This window comes from Ylistrum balloti, unplaced genomic scaffold, assembly GCF_031769215.1.
Source record: "Ylistrum balloti isolate Yb309-2 unplaced genomic scaffold, AGI_CSIRO_Ybal_v1 Utg370242, whole genome shotgun sequence".
Classification (NCBI taxonomy): Eukaryota; Metazoa; Mollusca; class Bivalvia; order Pectinida; family Pectinidae; genus Ylistrum; species Ylistrum balloti.
Genome location: NW_026782196.1, coordinates 2,221,550 through 2,237,533, shown reverse-complemented (window position 1 = coordinate 2,237,533; position 15,984 = coordinate 2,221,550). Strand labels below are relative to the sequence as shown.

Here is a 15,984-nt window from a genome sequence, read left to right as displayed (position 1 = left end):
CACATGTTCACTTAGTACGTACTGATGGAATTGAAATGTCCACCAGAGTTTCTGCCTTGTTGCTGTTTTTAGTATTAAATGATATACATTATTCCAATCAATATAAAAAAGCCTACTGTTCATTTTCGCCGTGAAGGGTGAATATTGAATTTTAAGGGCAAATGTGTAACTGGACAGCATCTTTTCATTTATGCATTATACTTAACATTACAAATCCTCTGTAAATTTGAATATAAACCCTCCTCACAGTATAATTTGTATACATATACTTCCTGGTTCATTTTCCAGTATAATTTGTATACATACACTTCCTGGTTCATTTTCCAGTATAATTTGTATACATACACTTCCCTGATTCATTTTCTAGTATAATTTGTATACATACACTTCCCTGCTTCATTTTCCAGTATAATTTGTATACATACACTTCCTGGTTCATTTTCCAGTATAATTTGTATACATACACTTCCCTGCTTCATTTTCCAGTATAATTTGTATACATACACTTCCTGGTTCATTTTCCAGTATAATTTGCATACATACACTTCCTGCTTCATTTTCCAGTATAATTTGTATACATACACTTCCCTGCTTCATTTTCCAGTATAATTTGTATACATATACTTCCTGGTTCATTTTCTAGTATAATTTGTATACATACACTTCCCTGCTTCATTTTCCAGTATAATTTGTATACATATACTTCCTGGTTCATTTTCCAGTATAATTTGTATACATACACTTCCTGGTTCATTTTCTAGTATAATTTGTATACATATACTTCCTGGTTCATTTCCCAATATAATTTGTATACATACACTTCCTGGTTCATTTTCTAGTATAATTTGTATACATATACTTCCTGGTTCATTTTCTAGTATAATTTGTATACACACACTTCCCTGGTTCTTAGAACATTTTTCCTATGCAGCTATCATGCATTATTATCTTTTTTGTTTCAGTATTTGAACACACATATAAAACAAGAATTTCCTCTGAAAAAAATCATTTCTGTGTAGAGGATTGTCATCATGTTTAGGTAACAAGGTGACACATTGCTTTGACTCTAATACTGGGGCATGTACCAGCGTTTCTTTAGGATGGGGCTTTTGTCCTAACTCAACTGTCCTCCTCCAGAAACACTGTTACATGCTCCTGTACTGTATACATGTATAAAGATTAAGGAGAGATTACCTTCTGTATCTGTATATAACTTGTATTTAAACAACATGTATGCTAGTGTGCTTTATTTTTTAGATGACCTTTCAGTATTTTAATAGAGAAGTCCCATGACCATATTTGGTAACTGATAATATAATTATTTTGATTTATTGAAATACTTAATCGACAGATGACTTCAATCTGGACAATTTCATAATTTTAGTATATTGTAGATACACGAAGGTCCACTTAATAGATTTCACACATGTCCGCTGTTGGATACAATATTTTTCAGCCATAAGTTTAATAGTAAATAGTTGTTTCAACTACATTTTGAAGTTCACACTTTTGGGCTATAACCTACAGCTTTATAGTTTTAATTTGTTTTTGAGCTTTGTGTTAAGTATTATATTATATCCTGCAAATCTGCCAAATCAGGAGAGAGTAAGGGGGTGGGGGCAGGGCAGTTATGCTTAGCTTACATAAACATCTTTATAATTAACAAAGGCCTGATACAGACATTAAAATGTTTTTGTTTTGTGTAAAATCAGATAGAGAACTTATTTGGTCTACCAGCTGTCTGTTAGGGTTGGCTGACATTGTATCCGCACTGTGAGTTATATAACCCACTTATTGCCATCTGACGTTGGCTCCTCCCCCCCGCGTTTATCTGCACTGTGAGTTGTAACACAGGTAGTTAAAACTTTACCATACATATGGTTGGCAAATATACAACAAGGTTGATGGTTGAAATATATATACAACGAGGTTGAGGACATGTAGTGCTTTGTTTATTTGCAATAGAATATTTATCTTTTGTAACTTATAATTTTGTTTACATTTCAAGTGCAATTCTGTTTATTCTTAATGCTGTCAAAATTTCTGTAGTATTTCTTTCAGTTTAATTAACCTTTCTCTCACTTGTGTTGTACCATGGTAATTATATATTGTATACTGATGTAAGTACACACCCTGTGTTAATTTCTATTTGATGTTCATCATCACTGTATATCACATCACAGCACTACATCTTCTGTATTTAATGAACTTGTACGTGATGATTTATTTTTTATCACATTATCACATATCATGTCTCTTATGGTTCTATCACGTGTGTATTGTTGATGGCTTTTTATATATTATCTGTTGTACTGTGATCAGTAGAAGGCACGAGATTCGTGATGTAATCACCATTCCGTAAGCTATACACTGCATTTCTGAAATGAAAGTACTCTGTGTATTTCTCCTGGTTGTACATATGTACGTACATACCTGTTTCAAGTATCTCCACAGCACAATCATTGCACATCATTGCACATTTACCACATATCTCCACAGCACAATCATTGCACATTTACCACATATCTCCACTACACAATCATTGCACATTTACCACATATCTCCACTACACAATCATTGCACATTTACCACATATCTCCACTGCACAATCATTGCACATTTACCACATATCTCCACTGCACAATCATTGCACATTTACCACATATCTCCACTACACAATCATGGCACATTTACCACATATCTCCACTGCACAATTTGTGTGCATTTGAAAGACCCCAAACATGATTATAAAAACACTGGAAACTAAAGACGACTTATTCCATCTGGGAACTGTCCTATTTTTTTTTCTACCATACAGTTGAGTGGCTGACAGGACAACTGCAACAATCATTCTGCAATGGTCGTTAGGTGATGTTAGTCTGAAAACTTTGTCTTTAGAAAATAGTTGTTCCACCATTTGTTGTTTGTTATAATGAACTAGTAGCAACAACTAACAGAAAAGTTTGTTTTATGTTTTAGTCACAAATAGCTGTACATTTGTACTATGCTGTATACCATTATATAAATACCTGAATGTAAAATCAAAATATTTCAATATGCAAAACAGAAAAATTCCATGCATACATTCCTTTACACAACCCACATTTGTAGGAAGAGATCATCATATTTTAACATGCTGTAAAGGCAGGTCAATTTCTGTGATATATAGATAATCAACCTTCTTCAGATGTATTCTTTGTAATAAGTAATAATGTACTTTCATTTTTTGAGTACCTTCAACATACCCTCTGCGGAGAAGCAGGACAAACGGCTAATGTAGGCTATAACCACATAACCACATGTTTCAAATCAGCATTTAATCACTTAAAATATAACATCCTCGTATTTAATTATAAAATCCACTTTTATCTGTAAAGTCTTCATATGTTTGTTATATTCAGGTTAGTTTTGCTTTTTAGATTTTAAAATTCTGTTTTTGGTTTTGTTTCTATAACTGGTAAGAGAGTAAGCTGTTATTTTGGTTTAATGTTCATAGTGATGAGATCAAATTTATGGAACATTTTCTTTTATGGATCAGAAGCAATGGAAAATAGGAAATGTGTTTGATGCAGGAGGTTTTTATTAACTTTTTTTCCCCCAAAAGTAATGAAATGTAATTATGAAATAAACGTTTATTTGATTTCTATGATATTATACACTTTTAATTACCGAACTTGACTGAATTGTAAATCTAACTGAAATATTGCTGCATGATATCGTCTTTTGATGGTTTTATCATTTTAATTCACATTGCATTTGTCAGAAAATATATGTTCTACATATTTCAGTATCTGTCTGTATCAGGTTAGTTATTTCCATAATACCTCATGTTTTACGATAAAGTGTCCCATCCTCTAGGTAATTTCACAATGTAATAAGCATTTGAAGTTTTAAACCTTAATCTACCATTTTAAAATATTTTATAGCTGTGATGTGACACATGTTCTAAGGATGTAGTTTAACAATATTGGACTTATTGTCTTTGTGTGGTAGTAAATGCTTTACTAATTACATCATGTTTTGACTCTCAAGCTTGTAGCACTATAAATTGACCTCTAGGATATTAAACTGCACATACCTTTATTTTCCTTAACCAATTTTGCTGGCTGTTGACAACTAATGATTTTATCTGACAACAAGCAATTGAGTAAATGTAATAATGTGCAATTTGTTTGCTCAATGATTAGATTTTATCTTAGGGTTTATAAATCACCGGGTTTCTCAAGGAGGGTTATTAATCACTGGGTTTCTCAAGGGGCTTTACAAAAGCCTGGACTTCTCCCCAGAGATTTATAAATGCATGGGTTTCTACTGGGACCTAAATATGAGATATTATATAGGTCTCTGTTTTATAAGTGGTAGATAAGTATATAATTACCTTACCAACTCCAATCTCTATATATAATATGTAAATTATTCTATATGAGTTTATCAATGTGATAAGTAATTTGTTGTATGTGCCCTGTGCAAGCGGTGCATAGTTGCCGTTAGTTACAGGTTTATCTTTGTATTATACTTTACTTTCATTATCAATAAAGTGCTGTGTCGTATACATAGCCAAAGTACCAATGAATTTCCTAGTCATTGATTTATATTTAGCTCTAAGGTTAGCAAGCATTGGTCATATATATGATTTTAGAATGTGAAATTAAAATTGACCTTTGTTATACTTGTGTTGATAAAAAGGGAAACAATTTCTTGCTGACACCAACTGAAAAGAAAACATTGTCAGAATGTTGATTAAAACTTAGAAACCAGAAACAAGAACAAAATAGAAGCAAGATAAATATTTACACTAGGCCCATGCATCAGGGTCAGAATGACACAAAATTCATCTGGACAATGATTTGAGGAGGGAAACTGACGCGTACCTCATCCACTGCTAGAAACGCCTACATTTGAAATGACAGGAAAGAGATATTTAGACATTTATCTGTCTTGGGCTTATCACTCCCTTCCTGTCACTGGAAAATGATACTCCTTACAAAGGTTTACAATTCTCAAGTTAATCACTCCCTTTCAACCGGAACACAGTGTTAACTTCTGGAGCTTATTGTTCCCTTCCTGTCCCGAGAATGCAACAACCCAAACACAATGTTAACTTCTGGAGCTTATTGTTCCCTTCCTGTCCCGAGAATGCAACAACCCAAACACAGTGTTAACTTCTGGAGCTTATTGTTCCCTTCCTGTCCCGAGAATGCAACAACCCAAACACAGTGTTAACTTCTGGAGCTTATTATTCCCTTCCTGTCCCGAGAATGCAACAACCCAAACACAGTGTTAACTTCTGGAGCTTATTATTCCATTCCTGTCACGAGAATGCAACAACCTGAACACATTGTTAACTTTTGGAGCTAATCGCTCCCTTCCCGACACAAGAAACTTAGAATTAAGAAGCTTTTCCTGCCGTAAACACATCAAACACCATCACAATTCGGGATTTTACCACTCCTTTCCTGCTGGGAAGACATTGACTCCATCATATTTAGGGAGCTTATCGTTCCTTTCCTGCTGCAAAGACTTTACCTCCATCACATTTAGGGAGCTTGTTGCTCCTTTCCTGCTGGGAAGACATTGACTCCATCACATTTAGGAAGCTTGTCGCTCCTTTCCTGCTGCGAAGACATTGACTCCATCACATTTTGGAAAATTATCGCTCCTTTCATGATAATGGGAACAAACCCTTGAATATAGAATCAAAAGCGAAATTTACACATAATAGGTTTTGGATACCGGGATGTTCCTCTCCAGAAACAGGAAATTCACAATAGGGAAATTGATATCATCACGATTATCATACAGCTGGGTGGAAAGCTGTCCATGTTGGTTTCGTTGAACAAAAAGCTGGAAATAAGCGGCTGATTTAGAAAAGTCTGTCGTGTCTTTGATTTCAAATTTTGGTAGATATATACGATGGACGTAGTTAATAAATTTGTAGTTATATAAAAACAAGACGTCAACAAAATATCTGAAAGTGAAATTAAACGAGGTGGCAAGGACTTTGTGACATGTTTTGATAATCTCTTTCCATAGGTATGCCAAAAGTTGTATGAGAATCTTAACACCACAATCAAGGAAGATGGTGCCAACCAGAAACTCGATAATTGTTTTGATTTCGTCGTCCGTGTATTTGTTTTTTGATTTGGACGCAGATCTGTCTGGACTGGCGAGGCTAGTATTCCTGACATCACAGGTTTGTCTCCGCAGACGAGGCTAGTACCTTCAGTGTGACAGATTTGCCTGGACTGGCGAGGCGAGGCTAGTATTCCTGACATAATAGGTTTGTCTCGGCAGACGAGGCTAGTACATAAAGGATGACAAGTTACCGTGGCTTACTGGGTTTGTTCAGACAGAAGAGGTCAGTAAATATGCATACTTTTTTTTTTTTTTTTTAATTTTTAAGTATGTTTCTCATCTCATCTCCAACATGCATTTTATTTATACCTTCATATTGGTTTTTATCAAGTAAAAGTCATTTCAATTGGGATAGAAATATGATTTGTTCATATACAGGTTATTACGAATGCATTTAATTTTTCTATTTCAGTTTCGCTACTACCGCATCCTGTAACCCCATTGTGCCCCCACTCGCGTTGTGTTCCCGAAGAAAAAGCCAAGTCCAAATTCCTTTCTATTTGTTATTTACATATAGCACAGTGAAGTCCACAAGAAGGCTCGCTCCCTATCACGCTTCCGTAGAGTCAGTCCCACAACCAGAAGTTGTCTCTTTGGCATCCCTAGATCCAAGTGCCATGAGCAGCGAAAACTGCCCAGTATTTATACGGGAAGCCAAAAGTCGGACAACTCCGCAGGTGGAAATTCCTCAAGAACAATGGTTGATCCTGGCGACCCAACCATATCAAGATTCTGTCAAAATGATACCGATTTGGACACAAAATGCAGAATCTTGGCGCCATTTGTTATTGTGTATGGGATAAGTGCTGATGAATTGGGGATGCACATTTAGTGCAACGACCGTTGATTGGTCCATTCCCCAATCCCAGGAAGCTATTGTCTGGAATGACAATTGGTACTACCAGTCTTCAGACCCACCGCATATTGGTCACTATTTACATATATAATGATCAAATACTTAGCAATTACGCAGAACCTAACATCTGCTAAATCGGTCATGTCTACCTTACATACTCATAATGCTGTACTAAGCAACTATATACAATTCACTATCTAAACTATTATTTTCTCATGACCTTGAAATATTTTACGTTATAATTACACAATCATCGTTACTCTAACTGTACTGCACTGTTTATATATACACATCACATTTGTTTATATTGTAATGCCGAGTGAAGTGTTAACAGAATAAACAATGTAAGACGTGGTAGCGTCAATTGAGGTATTTAATACTCGTAATACTAAATATAAAGGAAACTAAAACATAGGTTCCCCATAGTACACAACTCCTTACTATCAATTATATGGAAAACAACATAAGCTGGAGTACCTGTGTACGATTACGTCCTTCCCGGCCACTAGACACAGCTAGAGAGAGAGAGACCACTGTTCACCTGTGCACGTGTTCTCGTCACGCCCTAACACACACGATACCGTCTAAATCGTCACTGAGTGGGACATGCACTGCGTACTAAATAGGTCAGTGAGCTAATTACACTAGCATTACAATATGAATCCTGGTTACCATTGTTTACATAAGTCCCTACTTGCCTATGCAGTGCTGGACATGTAAAGGTCATATTTGGTGCAATATAGGCTACTATGTACATATTTAACACTCAATTCCTGTTATAAGCTAAATTAAACAACAATAAATTCGTGAAAATTATTATTTTCATATTTTAAATTTCCAACCAACATTATATACAATAAAATACTGCTTCCTGTTCATATAACCATTTCCGGTTTAACAACAGAGTGATCTACTTGATAGTGTCACAATCCACTGTTGCTATATTTGATGAGATTTATCTATGCTATCACGTGATTTACAATGTTTTCACTCCTGCAGTAAATGTACGATATTATTGCCTATCGATCAGGCTCATAAACAACGCATGGGGAGAAATATGTAGAGAAAGCAAACATGTATCTACAGCTTAGGTACTTGGGCAGAGCTGATACAAATCACGCCCTTAGCAAATCAAAGTTTGTTATCAATATTTATATACAAGTTGTTTTGCCCCCATGCGAGTCAAAACATAAAAAGTATTCGCGACAGTTCAGTCATGTTTTCCGGGAGTGTTCTCCTTTTAACTCTTTCTGGATTCATCACAACCGTGTCCGGAAGTTGCCATCCCTATAGCGGTCCAGCTGGTGATACAGAGTGTGTGTAACTTTCTGGTTACAAAGGATACCAATGGGCTACCTGCCTTACCGATACATATATCCAGATAAAATCAAAGTACAGACATGAATGCCAAGGAAGTCCCTTTACTAGGTACTGCTATTACCAATGCATGTGTGAAGTCTATGACCAGTGTGACGGTCCATTTGTGACAGGTTCGTGTTCTTGTGATCCCCACACTGGCAGCGTAGTACCATTACCAACCTGGTGCTTCAGTCCTGACGGTACGTCTTGTCCCTGGTATAACGATTGTTTGAAAAGGCGTTACCCGTGTGAAGGGACAGGTGTACCAAACGCTGTCGCTTATGCTAAGAATTTCTGCGATCTTTACGCTGACTATCGGTTGTCATTTTCATCTGCTGGCCGGGCTTGGATTGATTCGGTCAGAATATGTCTCCAGATTGAGCTGGTGCCTATATTACGTTCCTGGGAAAGTCTAGTTATCACATGTACGTCTATAAAGGACATGGCGTTCGCTTCGCATCCTAAATGTTACTCCGTCTCATTATTCTGCTCGCTAAGCTTCATTGACCAGATGAAGATTTTCTGGACAGTCAAGGGTGGATTTACCGATTCATTTGTAGACACTATGAAGAGTTTTTGGGAGATTATGTTTGGGTGTCTCAAACAATTAACAACAAATGTGGCTTTGATAGATAATAAGTTGGCGCGTGTTGAAGTAGTGATGAAGAAGCAGACAACCATGGAAAGTAATCCTGATCTTTTTGCTGGCCAAGTCGTTGATGCCATCGCTTTAGCGCAGAAATGGGCAACAGATGGACTAGCTTGGTATGGTGTCAGCAAGGAACCGAAAGTCAGCACGGAGTTCAGCGTTGATATCATACTTGTGCAAAAACGAGATTTCGACCTAAATGCTAACTCGTCCCCTGCCACAAATCTGAGTGACGCTGTGGCGTCGCTCGGAAACTCAATTAATGGTAGTCTAGCATGTTTAAAAGTAAACGATGTCCATGTTGATGGTCTGTCTATGACGGCGTGTAACGATATCAACTGTGGTTCGGCATTTTTGGAAGTGACGGCACCATTAGCTCTAAAAATGCACGGGATCTTCCTCCACAGTATCAGGCTCTCTTCTGCTTAGCATTGGACTTGTCATTCTCAGTATAAATGTAGTTTAATGTCATCCCGGTACCTAAATTTCAACCGAAGACACACTACCACTTGTCACGATTAAAAAAATAAAAATTGATTTGAACTTTGCATCGGTTCCTCCATTGTAGTCTGGTATTACTCGGTTGTCTTGATAATATGAAATGATATATTGCAAACACATTCAGACGATGTCTAGGACATATCCTGTTTCTGATAGTTACATTAAGCATGTATTTTTCATGGAAGGAAGGCGTTGACAGCCGATATATCAATACGGGGTTTCCTGAGATGTGGGTTGAGGAAATATATGAAGTTTTTCATTGTTATTCCACCATCTATTCAAATAGATGGTGAGTTATTCAAATCGCCTTGCGTCCGTGGTCCGTCCGTAAACAATTCTTGTTACCGCTATTTCGGGAAAAGAACTGGATGGATCTTTCTCAAATTTCATATGCAGGTTCCCCTTGGTCCCTAGTTGTGCATTGTACCTTTTTTGAACTGATTTGCATTCAAGATGGCCGACAGGTGGCCATCTTGGATTTTGGAAGTAAAAGTTTGTTACCGCTATTTCTGAGAAAGTACTAAATGGATCTTCCTCAAATTTCATATGCAGTTTCCCCTTGGTCCCTAGTTGTGCATTGTACCTTTTTTGGACTGATTCGAATTCAAGATGGCCGACAGGTGGCCATCTTTGATTTTGGATGTAAAAGTTTGTTACTGCTATTTCTTGGAAAGTACTGGATGGATCTTTCTCAAATTCCATATGCAGTTTCCCCTTGGTCCCTAGTTGTGCATTATACCTTTTTTGGACTGATTCGAATTCAAGATGGCGGACAGGTGGCCATCTTGGATTTTGAATGTAAAAGTTTGTTACCGCTATTTCTTGGAAAGTACTGGATGGATCTTTCTCAAATTTCATATGCAGGTTCCCCTTAGTCCCTAGTTGTGCATTATACCTTTTTGGACTGATCCAAAATCAAGATGGCTGACAGGCAGCCATCTTGGATTTTGAGAGTAAAATCTTGTTACTGCTATATCTGATATTTCATAGATATTGGTTTCCCTTGGTCCCTAGTTGTGCATTGTACCTTTTTTGGACTGATTTGAAATCAAGGTGGCCCACAGGCAGCCATCTTGGATGTCGACAGTAATACAGCACAAGCATATTGTCCATTATCCACCTGTAACTGACTGCTATCTAATAATACTTTGGGATCTTTTTCAAATGATATTTGCTAATAGGTGCTTAATAAAAATATCTTGTGCCATCATTGAGCACATTCAATGAAGACCAGTTCATGAACATTTACAACACCTGTAACAAACAAAAAAAAATCTTCAAGAACTGAAAACAGATCCTCAAATGGTGGGCGCCAAGATCCCTCTGGGATCTCTTGTTTGTAACATCGTCTCATTGCGATAAAATGTATGTCCGTGTGTGTAAGTAAGATATTTTAATTTCGATGCTCGTTTGTAGGTCCAGATTTTTTGTTGTTGTTTAAGTTGTTCTCAGTTGAGAACAAGACATTATTTATTCGGATTGACAAAGATTTACGTATCGGGTCTCGTTAAGGCCCAAAAAACACGTGAACTCTTCCAGAATATCTGATCATATTCTCGGTGTATGTTCGCAATGTAAATCTCTTTTGTTGGTTTTATTTTTTACTTTTCTTTTGTGTTTAGATCTACGTGTTTGCTTGTTTTTATATGTTGCACTTGTCCTGTTTGTGATTTTCTTTATTCATAGAGTTCAATATTGTCTTTGTTCTGTTACTGAAGCTTGAAGAATAATTTTGTGATGATTTTTCGTTAGCTATTCATCATCAAGTTCAATACCTTCTTTGTGAAGAACTGGCTGTATCTAGTTTAGAAGCTTGAATAATAATTTAGATATATACATGTTAATTGAATTTTTGACCTATTTTTATTACATTATATCATTATCAATGATGTCATAGTTGTTTCATTGTTGTGAAGTATTCCCGTAGTAAGAAATAACATACTTGTAAATATAACACTGTTATACAGCTAATTGAGGACTAAATCAAGACATATCTAACCCAAAAATAATTTTGAATGATTTTTTTATCAAATGTTTATGATGTTATCGTGTAAGGGTGCTCGTGCCCATTGTTTTCGGTGTTGAATATCCTACACGAATTCCCATTTTGTCTAGAACGTGTTGGAAAATGTTTAAAAGAAGACATTGTCAGTTTCATAACCATGACATGGCATACAAATTTACTTTGTTGTTGTTTAGTCACAATATTCCGCCGTGTTAGCTCTATTTCCTTCCTGAAACAATCTGGAAATCTTAAGCAGCACATGTTTATCATCTGATGTTTAAAGACATGACTGAAGTATGATAATGACCTCCACCATTATTAAAATGTGCAGTACAATGATTAGTGTTACAAGGCCTGAAGTTGACTTTAATATCCACAATAAAATTCACCAGGTTTGTAATAGGTAAAAATATTCGTAATTTTATTAAATATCTAAGACTATTGCTGGAAGCTTGTAAGTGCATCCTCGATGATGTTTTGAGTGTGGCTCTAACGTTTGTTCTGTCATTACTGTAAATAAAATATGTTTCAATCTTTGTAACAATGTCTGGTTTTCCTTAAAATATGACGAGGTTTTGAGGGTAGGTATTCCTAACACACTTTGCGGGCGGAATTTACCACTTCTAGCTACCTTGTTACGTATCCCAGTGGAGGTGACGTTACATAAAATGTCTATGTATGGAAAGTCTAAATCTTCCCCTGTCCTTCAACTAACGATGGCAATGTTTACTTTTACTGTATATAAAGAATTTCGAGAAATACATGGATTTCAGTCATAGAAAAATCCTAGAAATATTTCAATCAAATCAAATCTCCCAAGTCATTTATTGTGAATTTCATTCATACTTTCATTAAGAAAATATTTTGTATTCGACAGTGACAGAAAACAGCTGTTTTTGTAGCACGTGCGTTGATTCGACATAGTTATTTTATGAAATTACTTAAAAATTACGTTTAACAATAAAAATAACTGTTGAGACAAGCGAGTTTATATTTTGTAACGAAAAAGCTTATACATTAAGACACTGGCCACGTGTTCTCTCTCTGCCACTCGTAATTAAGCACACATATCCCATTATATACACCTCTGAGTTATAAACATTGTTTTCTTTGATTCCTATTGACTATATGTTGTGACCATCAACAGCATCAAGGAAGTCTCTTTCGAATGGTAAGTTACAGAAACGTCCAGTGCTTGCCAGGTTGGTTTTGCTAAATTGTTCCTGCATTAGAATTTTTTCTGATAGTTCTCTCCAAGGTCTACAATTCTGTGTTTCTCATCGAATTCATTTTGTTATCATAGATGTCATTTCGGCTTTTGTCCAATCAGTTAGAAATCACCACTCAACCAATTTTTTCATGTCAAAGAGTGTCTTAAAGTCATCGAATCACGCAATTCTGAAATGAATACTGTGCATGTTACCCCCATCCCGCCTTCTAATTTCTGAAAAACTGTAACGGCGGATATCTCCCATAAACATCCTCCTGTTACCATAACTGTTGGTAGGACATTTAACGATTTAAAACCAAAACCAACTAGCATCAAAACAAAAACGAAAAATTTATCTGGAATCTCCTGAAAAATTCACGAGTTCTGGAAGAGTAAGCGCCTTCTGCTTTATCAACGACATCCGCCATGTAAATCTTAGCCAATTCAAGTAATGCCATGTTCTCATTTTGTCGGTACTAACGCTGGAAATACTCAAAGTGACCTTTCAATACAATTTATTTGGAGTTGAGCCAAACCGAACTGCACCATACAGCTGTTTAATCCTACTATAAAACATAGGAAGCGACTGAGTAGAGGAACGATACAATGCCTGGTGAACTCACAGCTTGAAGAGTCTAAGCTATGTCACTCTCAGCACAGAAACAACAGGTCCGGTAAGTTCACGGCTTGAAGAGTCGAATTTATCTCACTATCAGCACAGAAACAACACGTCTGGTGAGTAAACTGAGCTCATGGCCTAAAGAGTCTGGAGATTTGTCAGTTTCTCACTGCTTGAAGAGCCGAAGCTACAGAAACAGCAGGTCTATGTCTCTCTGAGAAACACGTCATGGCCTAAAGAGGTTTGTCACTCTTAGGAGATCTGCTGTCATGGCCTTCAGATTTGTCACAGAAACAACACGTCTGGTGAGCTCACTGCTTGAAGAGTCGAAGTTATGTCACTCTGCACAGAAACAACACGTCTAGTGAGCTCACGGCTTGAAGAGTCGAAGGTTTGTCACTCTCAGCACAGAAACAACACAAGGTCTAGTGAGTTTTGTTATTGTTTATTGCTTTTAGCCACCCTAGGTAGCTGGATTTCCCTGGACTTTGGATCCAGTTTATACATTTGTCCTATAGGAATATTGATATGTTAATTACAATGTATGATATAGGTATATAAAAATATTATAAAAAATCTGAATTGTATATGTACAATGTTATACATTATGTAATGTAAATTAAGTAATGTAATATACTGTTTAATGTTTGATATGCAAACAGGAAATGAATGAAATATTCTACATACAGACTGCTACGACAATGATTATCAGTTAAGCATGCTCACCAATGTAGCAAACTCTGTATTTATCAGAAAATGATATATGTATTGTTTCATTCAGAAAATATATCTATATTGTATATTTTAATGACAGAAGCATTCTCTCCTTTGTCTGGAGGAAACCCTAACATCCATATAATTTGGGATTTACCAAGGCAACAATGGTATCAGACAGACGAGAACATTAACAAGTAAATAATTTAGTAACATCACTGAAACATCAAACATAGATATGTAATAACAATGAGTCATCTGATCATTTTAATCTACATCACAACAATGACTTGTGTGATCATCTTAATTAATATCTTGACGATGAGTCATCGGATCGTTTTAATCTACATAATGGCATGATAAAAAGCCTTCTAGGAATTTCACTGTGAAGAATACCTGGTGAGATGTAATTTATAGAATAACAATGTGACATCTGATAAATTTGATAAACATTGAGGACATGATAATAAGTCTTTTAAGAATTTCCCTGTGAAGAACACATGATGAGTTGTAATTTATAGAATAACAATGAGTTCTTTGACAGCTTTCCCATCAACTAAACTACCAACTGGCCAGCCTTTCATGTTTCTAATGTTATTTAAAATGATGATGAATGATTTTAAATCAATGCCCTAAATGTTTCTAATGTTAAGTACCAATGCCCTAAATGTGATAAGATTAAATAATGTTAAAACCTGCCATTTTCATATCTATAACTTATATTCTGAACAAAGTCACTTCAACAGCTTCACACATACCAAAAATCCCCGAAGATTATAGAAACATCATATTAAGATAGATAACAATGTCACTTGTTAACTTCATTGAAAGAAAATTATAAGTAAAAGAAATAATATATCAATGATTATTATCACCATGGCAACATGATAACAGTCTCTGGCTTCCACATGATATGTTGAAAAGTGTGTGTCTACATTTATCAAACATATTCAATATTTTTTTAAAAACGTGGCATAAAAATAATTTGATAACTCTGAACATAAAATCATTACACAAAACAATTTTTTGTAATATCTGAACTAAGAATATCAACAATGGAAAATATCACAGGTTTAATTGACATGTCCTTACATCACATGAAATTTACATCTTCAAGTACTGAACTATAAATATACACATCAGAAGGGTATACACATATATACATATCCAGTTCTGGACATCGTTAGACACAACCTTGTATTGATGAGACCAACAGACCTTACACTAACATGTCTGAACAACAAACAGTACTTTATGTTGACCTTCCTGACCAGACAGCAGCCCTTCCCCCACCACCCCAACACTGATCAACCTTCCTAAGAAAAAGGACCTCATGTTAAATTTACATGCCTGCTCAAGTAACGAATAATAAGATCCCACATCAATAATTCTTTATGCTATTTGATCATGTACTTTGGTTGTCCCTGTAATTCTTTATATATATATATAAACAAAACAATGCAAAATACACCTGTCATTTGATGTATCCCTCCCAATATCCACGGAGAAGACGTCTATAAAAAAGGGCTGCGTAGCTTCCATAATTACACCTACACAAACTATCTCCATTTTGATCTTTAACGAGATTTCTACAAAACCAGCTACCTGAAAATAATGTCATTAAAAAGTTTTAAATTATTTGGTAAAATGATATAGATACATAATAAACATTGTGAAACTTGTAGTGAAATGTTGACAAGAACAAATTGTCTTCATAGAAGACTACAAAATTAGCGAAATAAAAAAACTGTCACTTGGTAGTGAATTTCCTTAAGCCCTGAAATATGATCTACTATTCGTTTGACACAATACCTCTAATCAAACTGGATTCATCCATTGTTTTAACAAAGTAATATTTCAAAATTCCCAAACATCATTTAATCCTTTGTAATTATAACTTCCTATATTTGATTAAGAATATTACACTTTTCACTGT

The 15,984-nt window shown here is 35.6% G+C and overlaps 1 protein-coding gene and 1 pseudogene across 1 annotated transcript in view; one reads left to right on the top strand and one right to left on the bottom strand.

The window, feature by feature from the left end:
- LOC132552236 (large ribosomal subunit protein uL15-like) overlaps positions 1-2,478 on the bottom strand; it is a 33,708-nt gene extending 31,230 nt beyond the window's left edge. The window contains exon 1 of the mRNA XM_060216384.1: positions 2,434-2,478. Coding sequence (XP_060072367.1) covers positions 2,434-2,463 — 30 coding nt within the window. The 5' untranslated portion in view covers positions 2,464-2,478. The remainder of the gene's footprint in view (positions 1-2,433) is intronic.
- A 5,729-nt stretch (positions 2,479-8,207) lies between these two features.
- On the top strand, positions 8,208-10,605 carry LOC132552309 (uncharacterized; annotated as a pseudogene).
- The last annotated feature ends 5,379 nt before the right edge of the window (positions 10,606-15,984 follow it).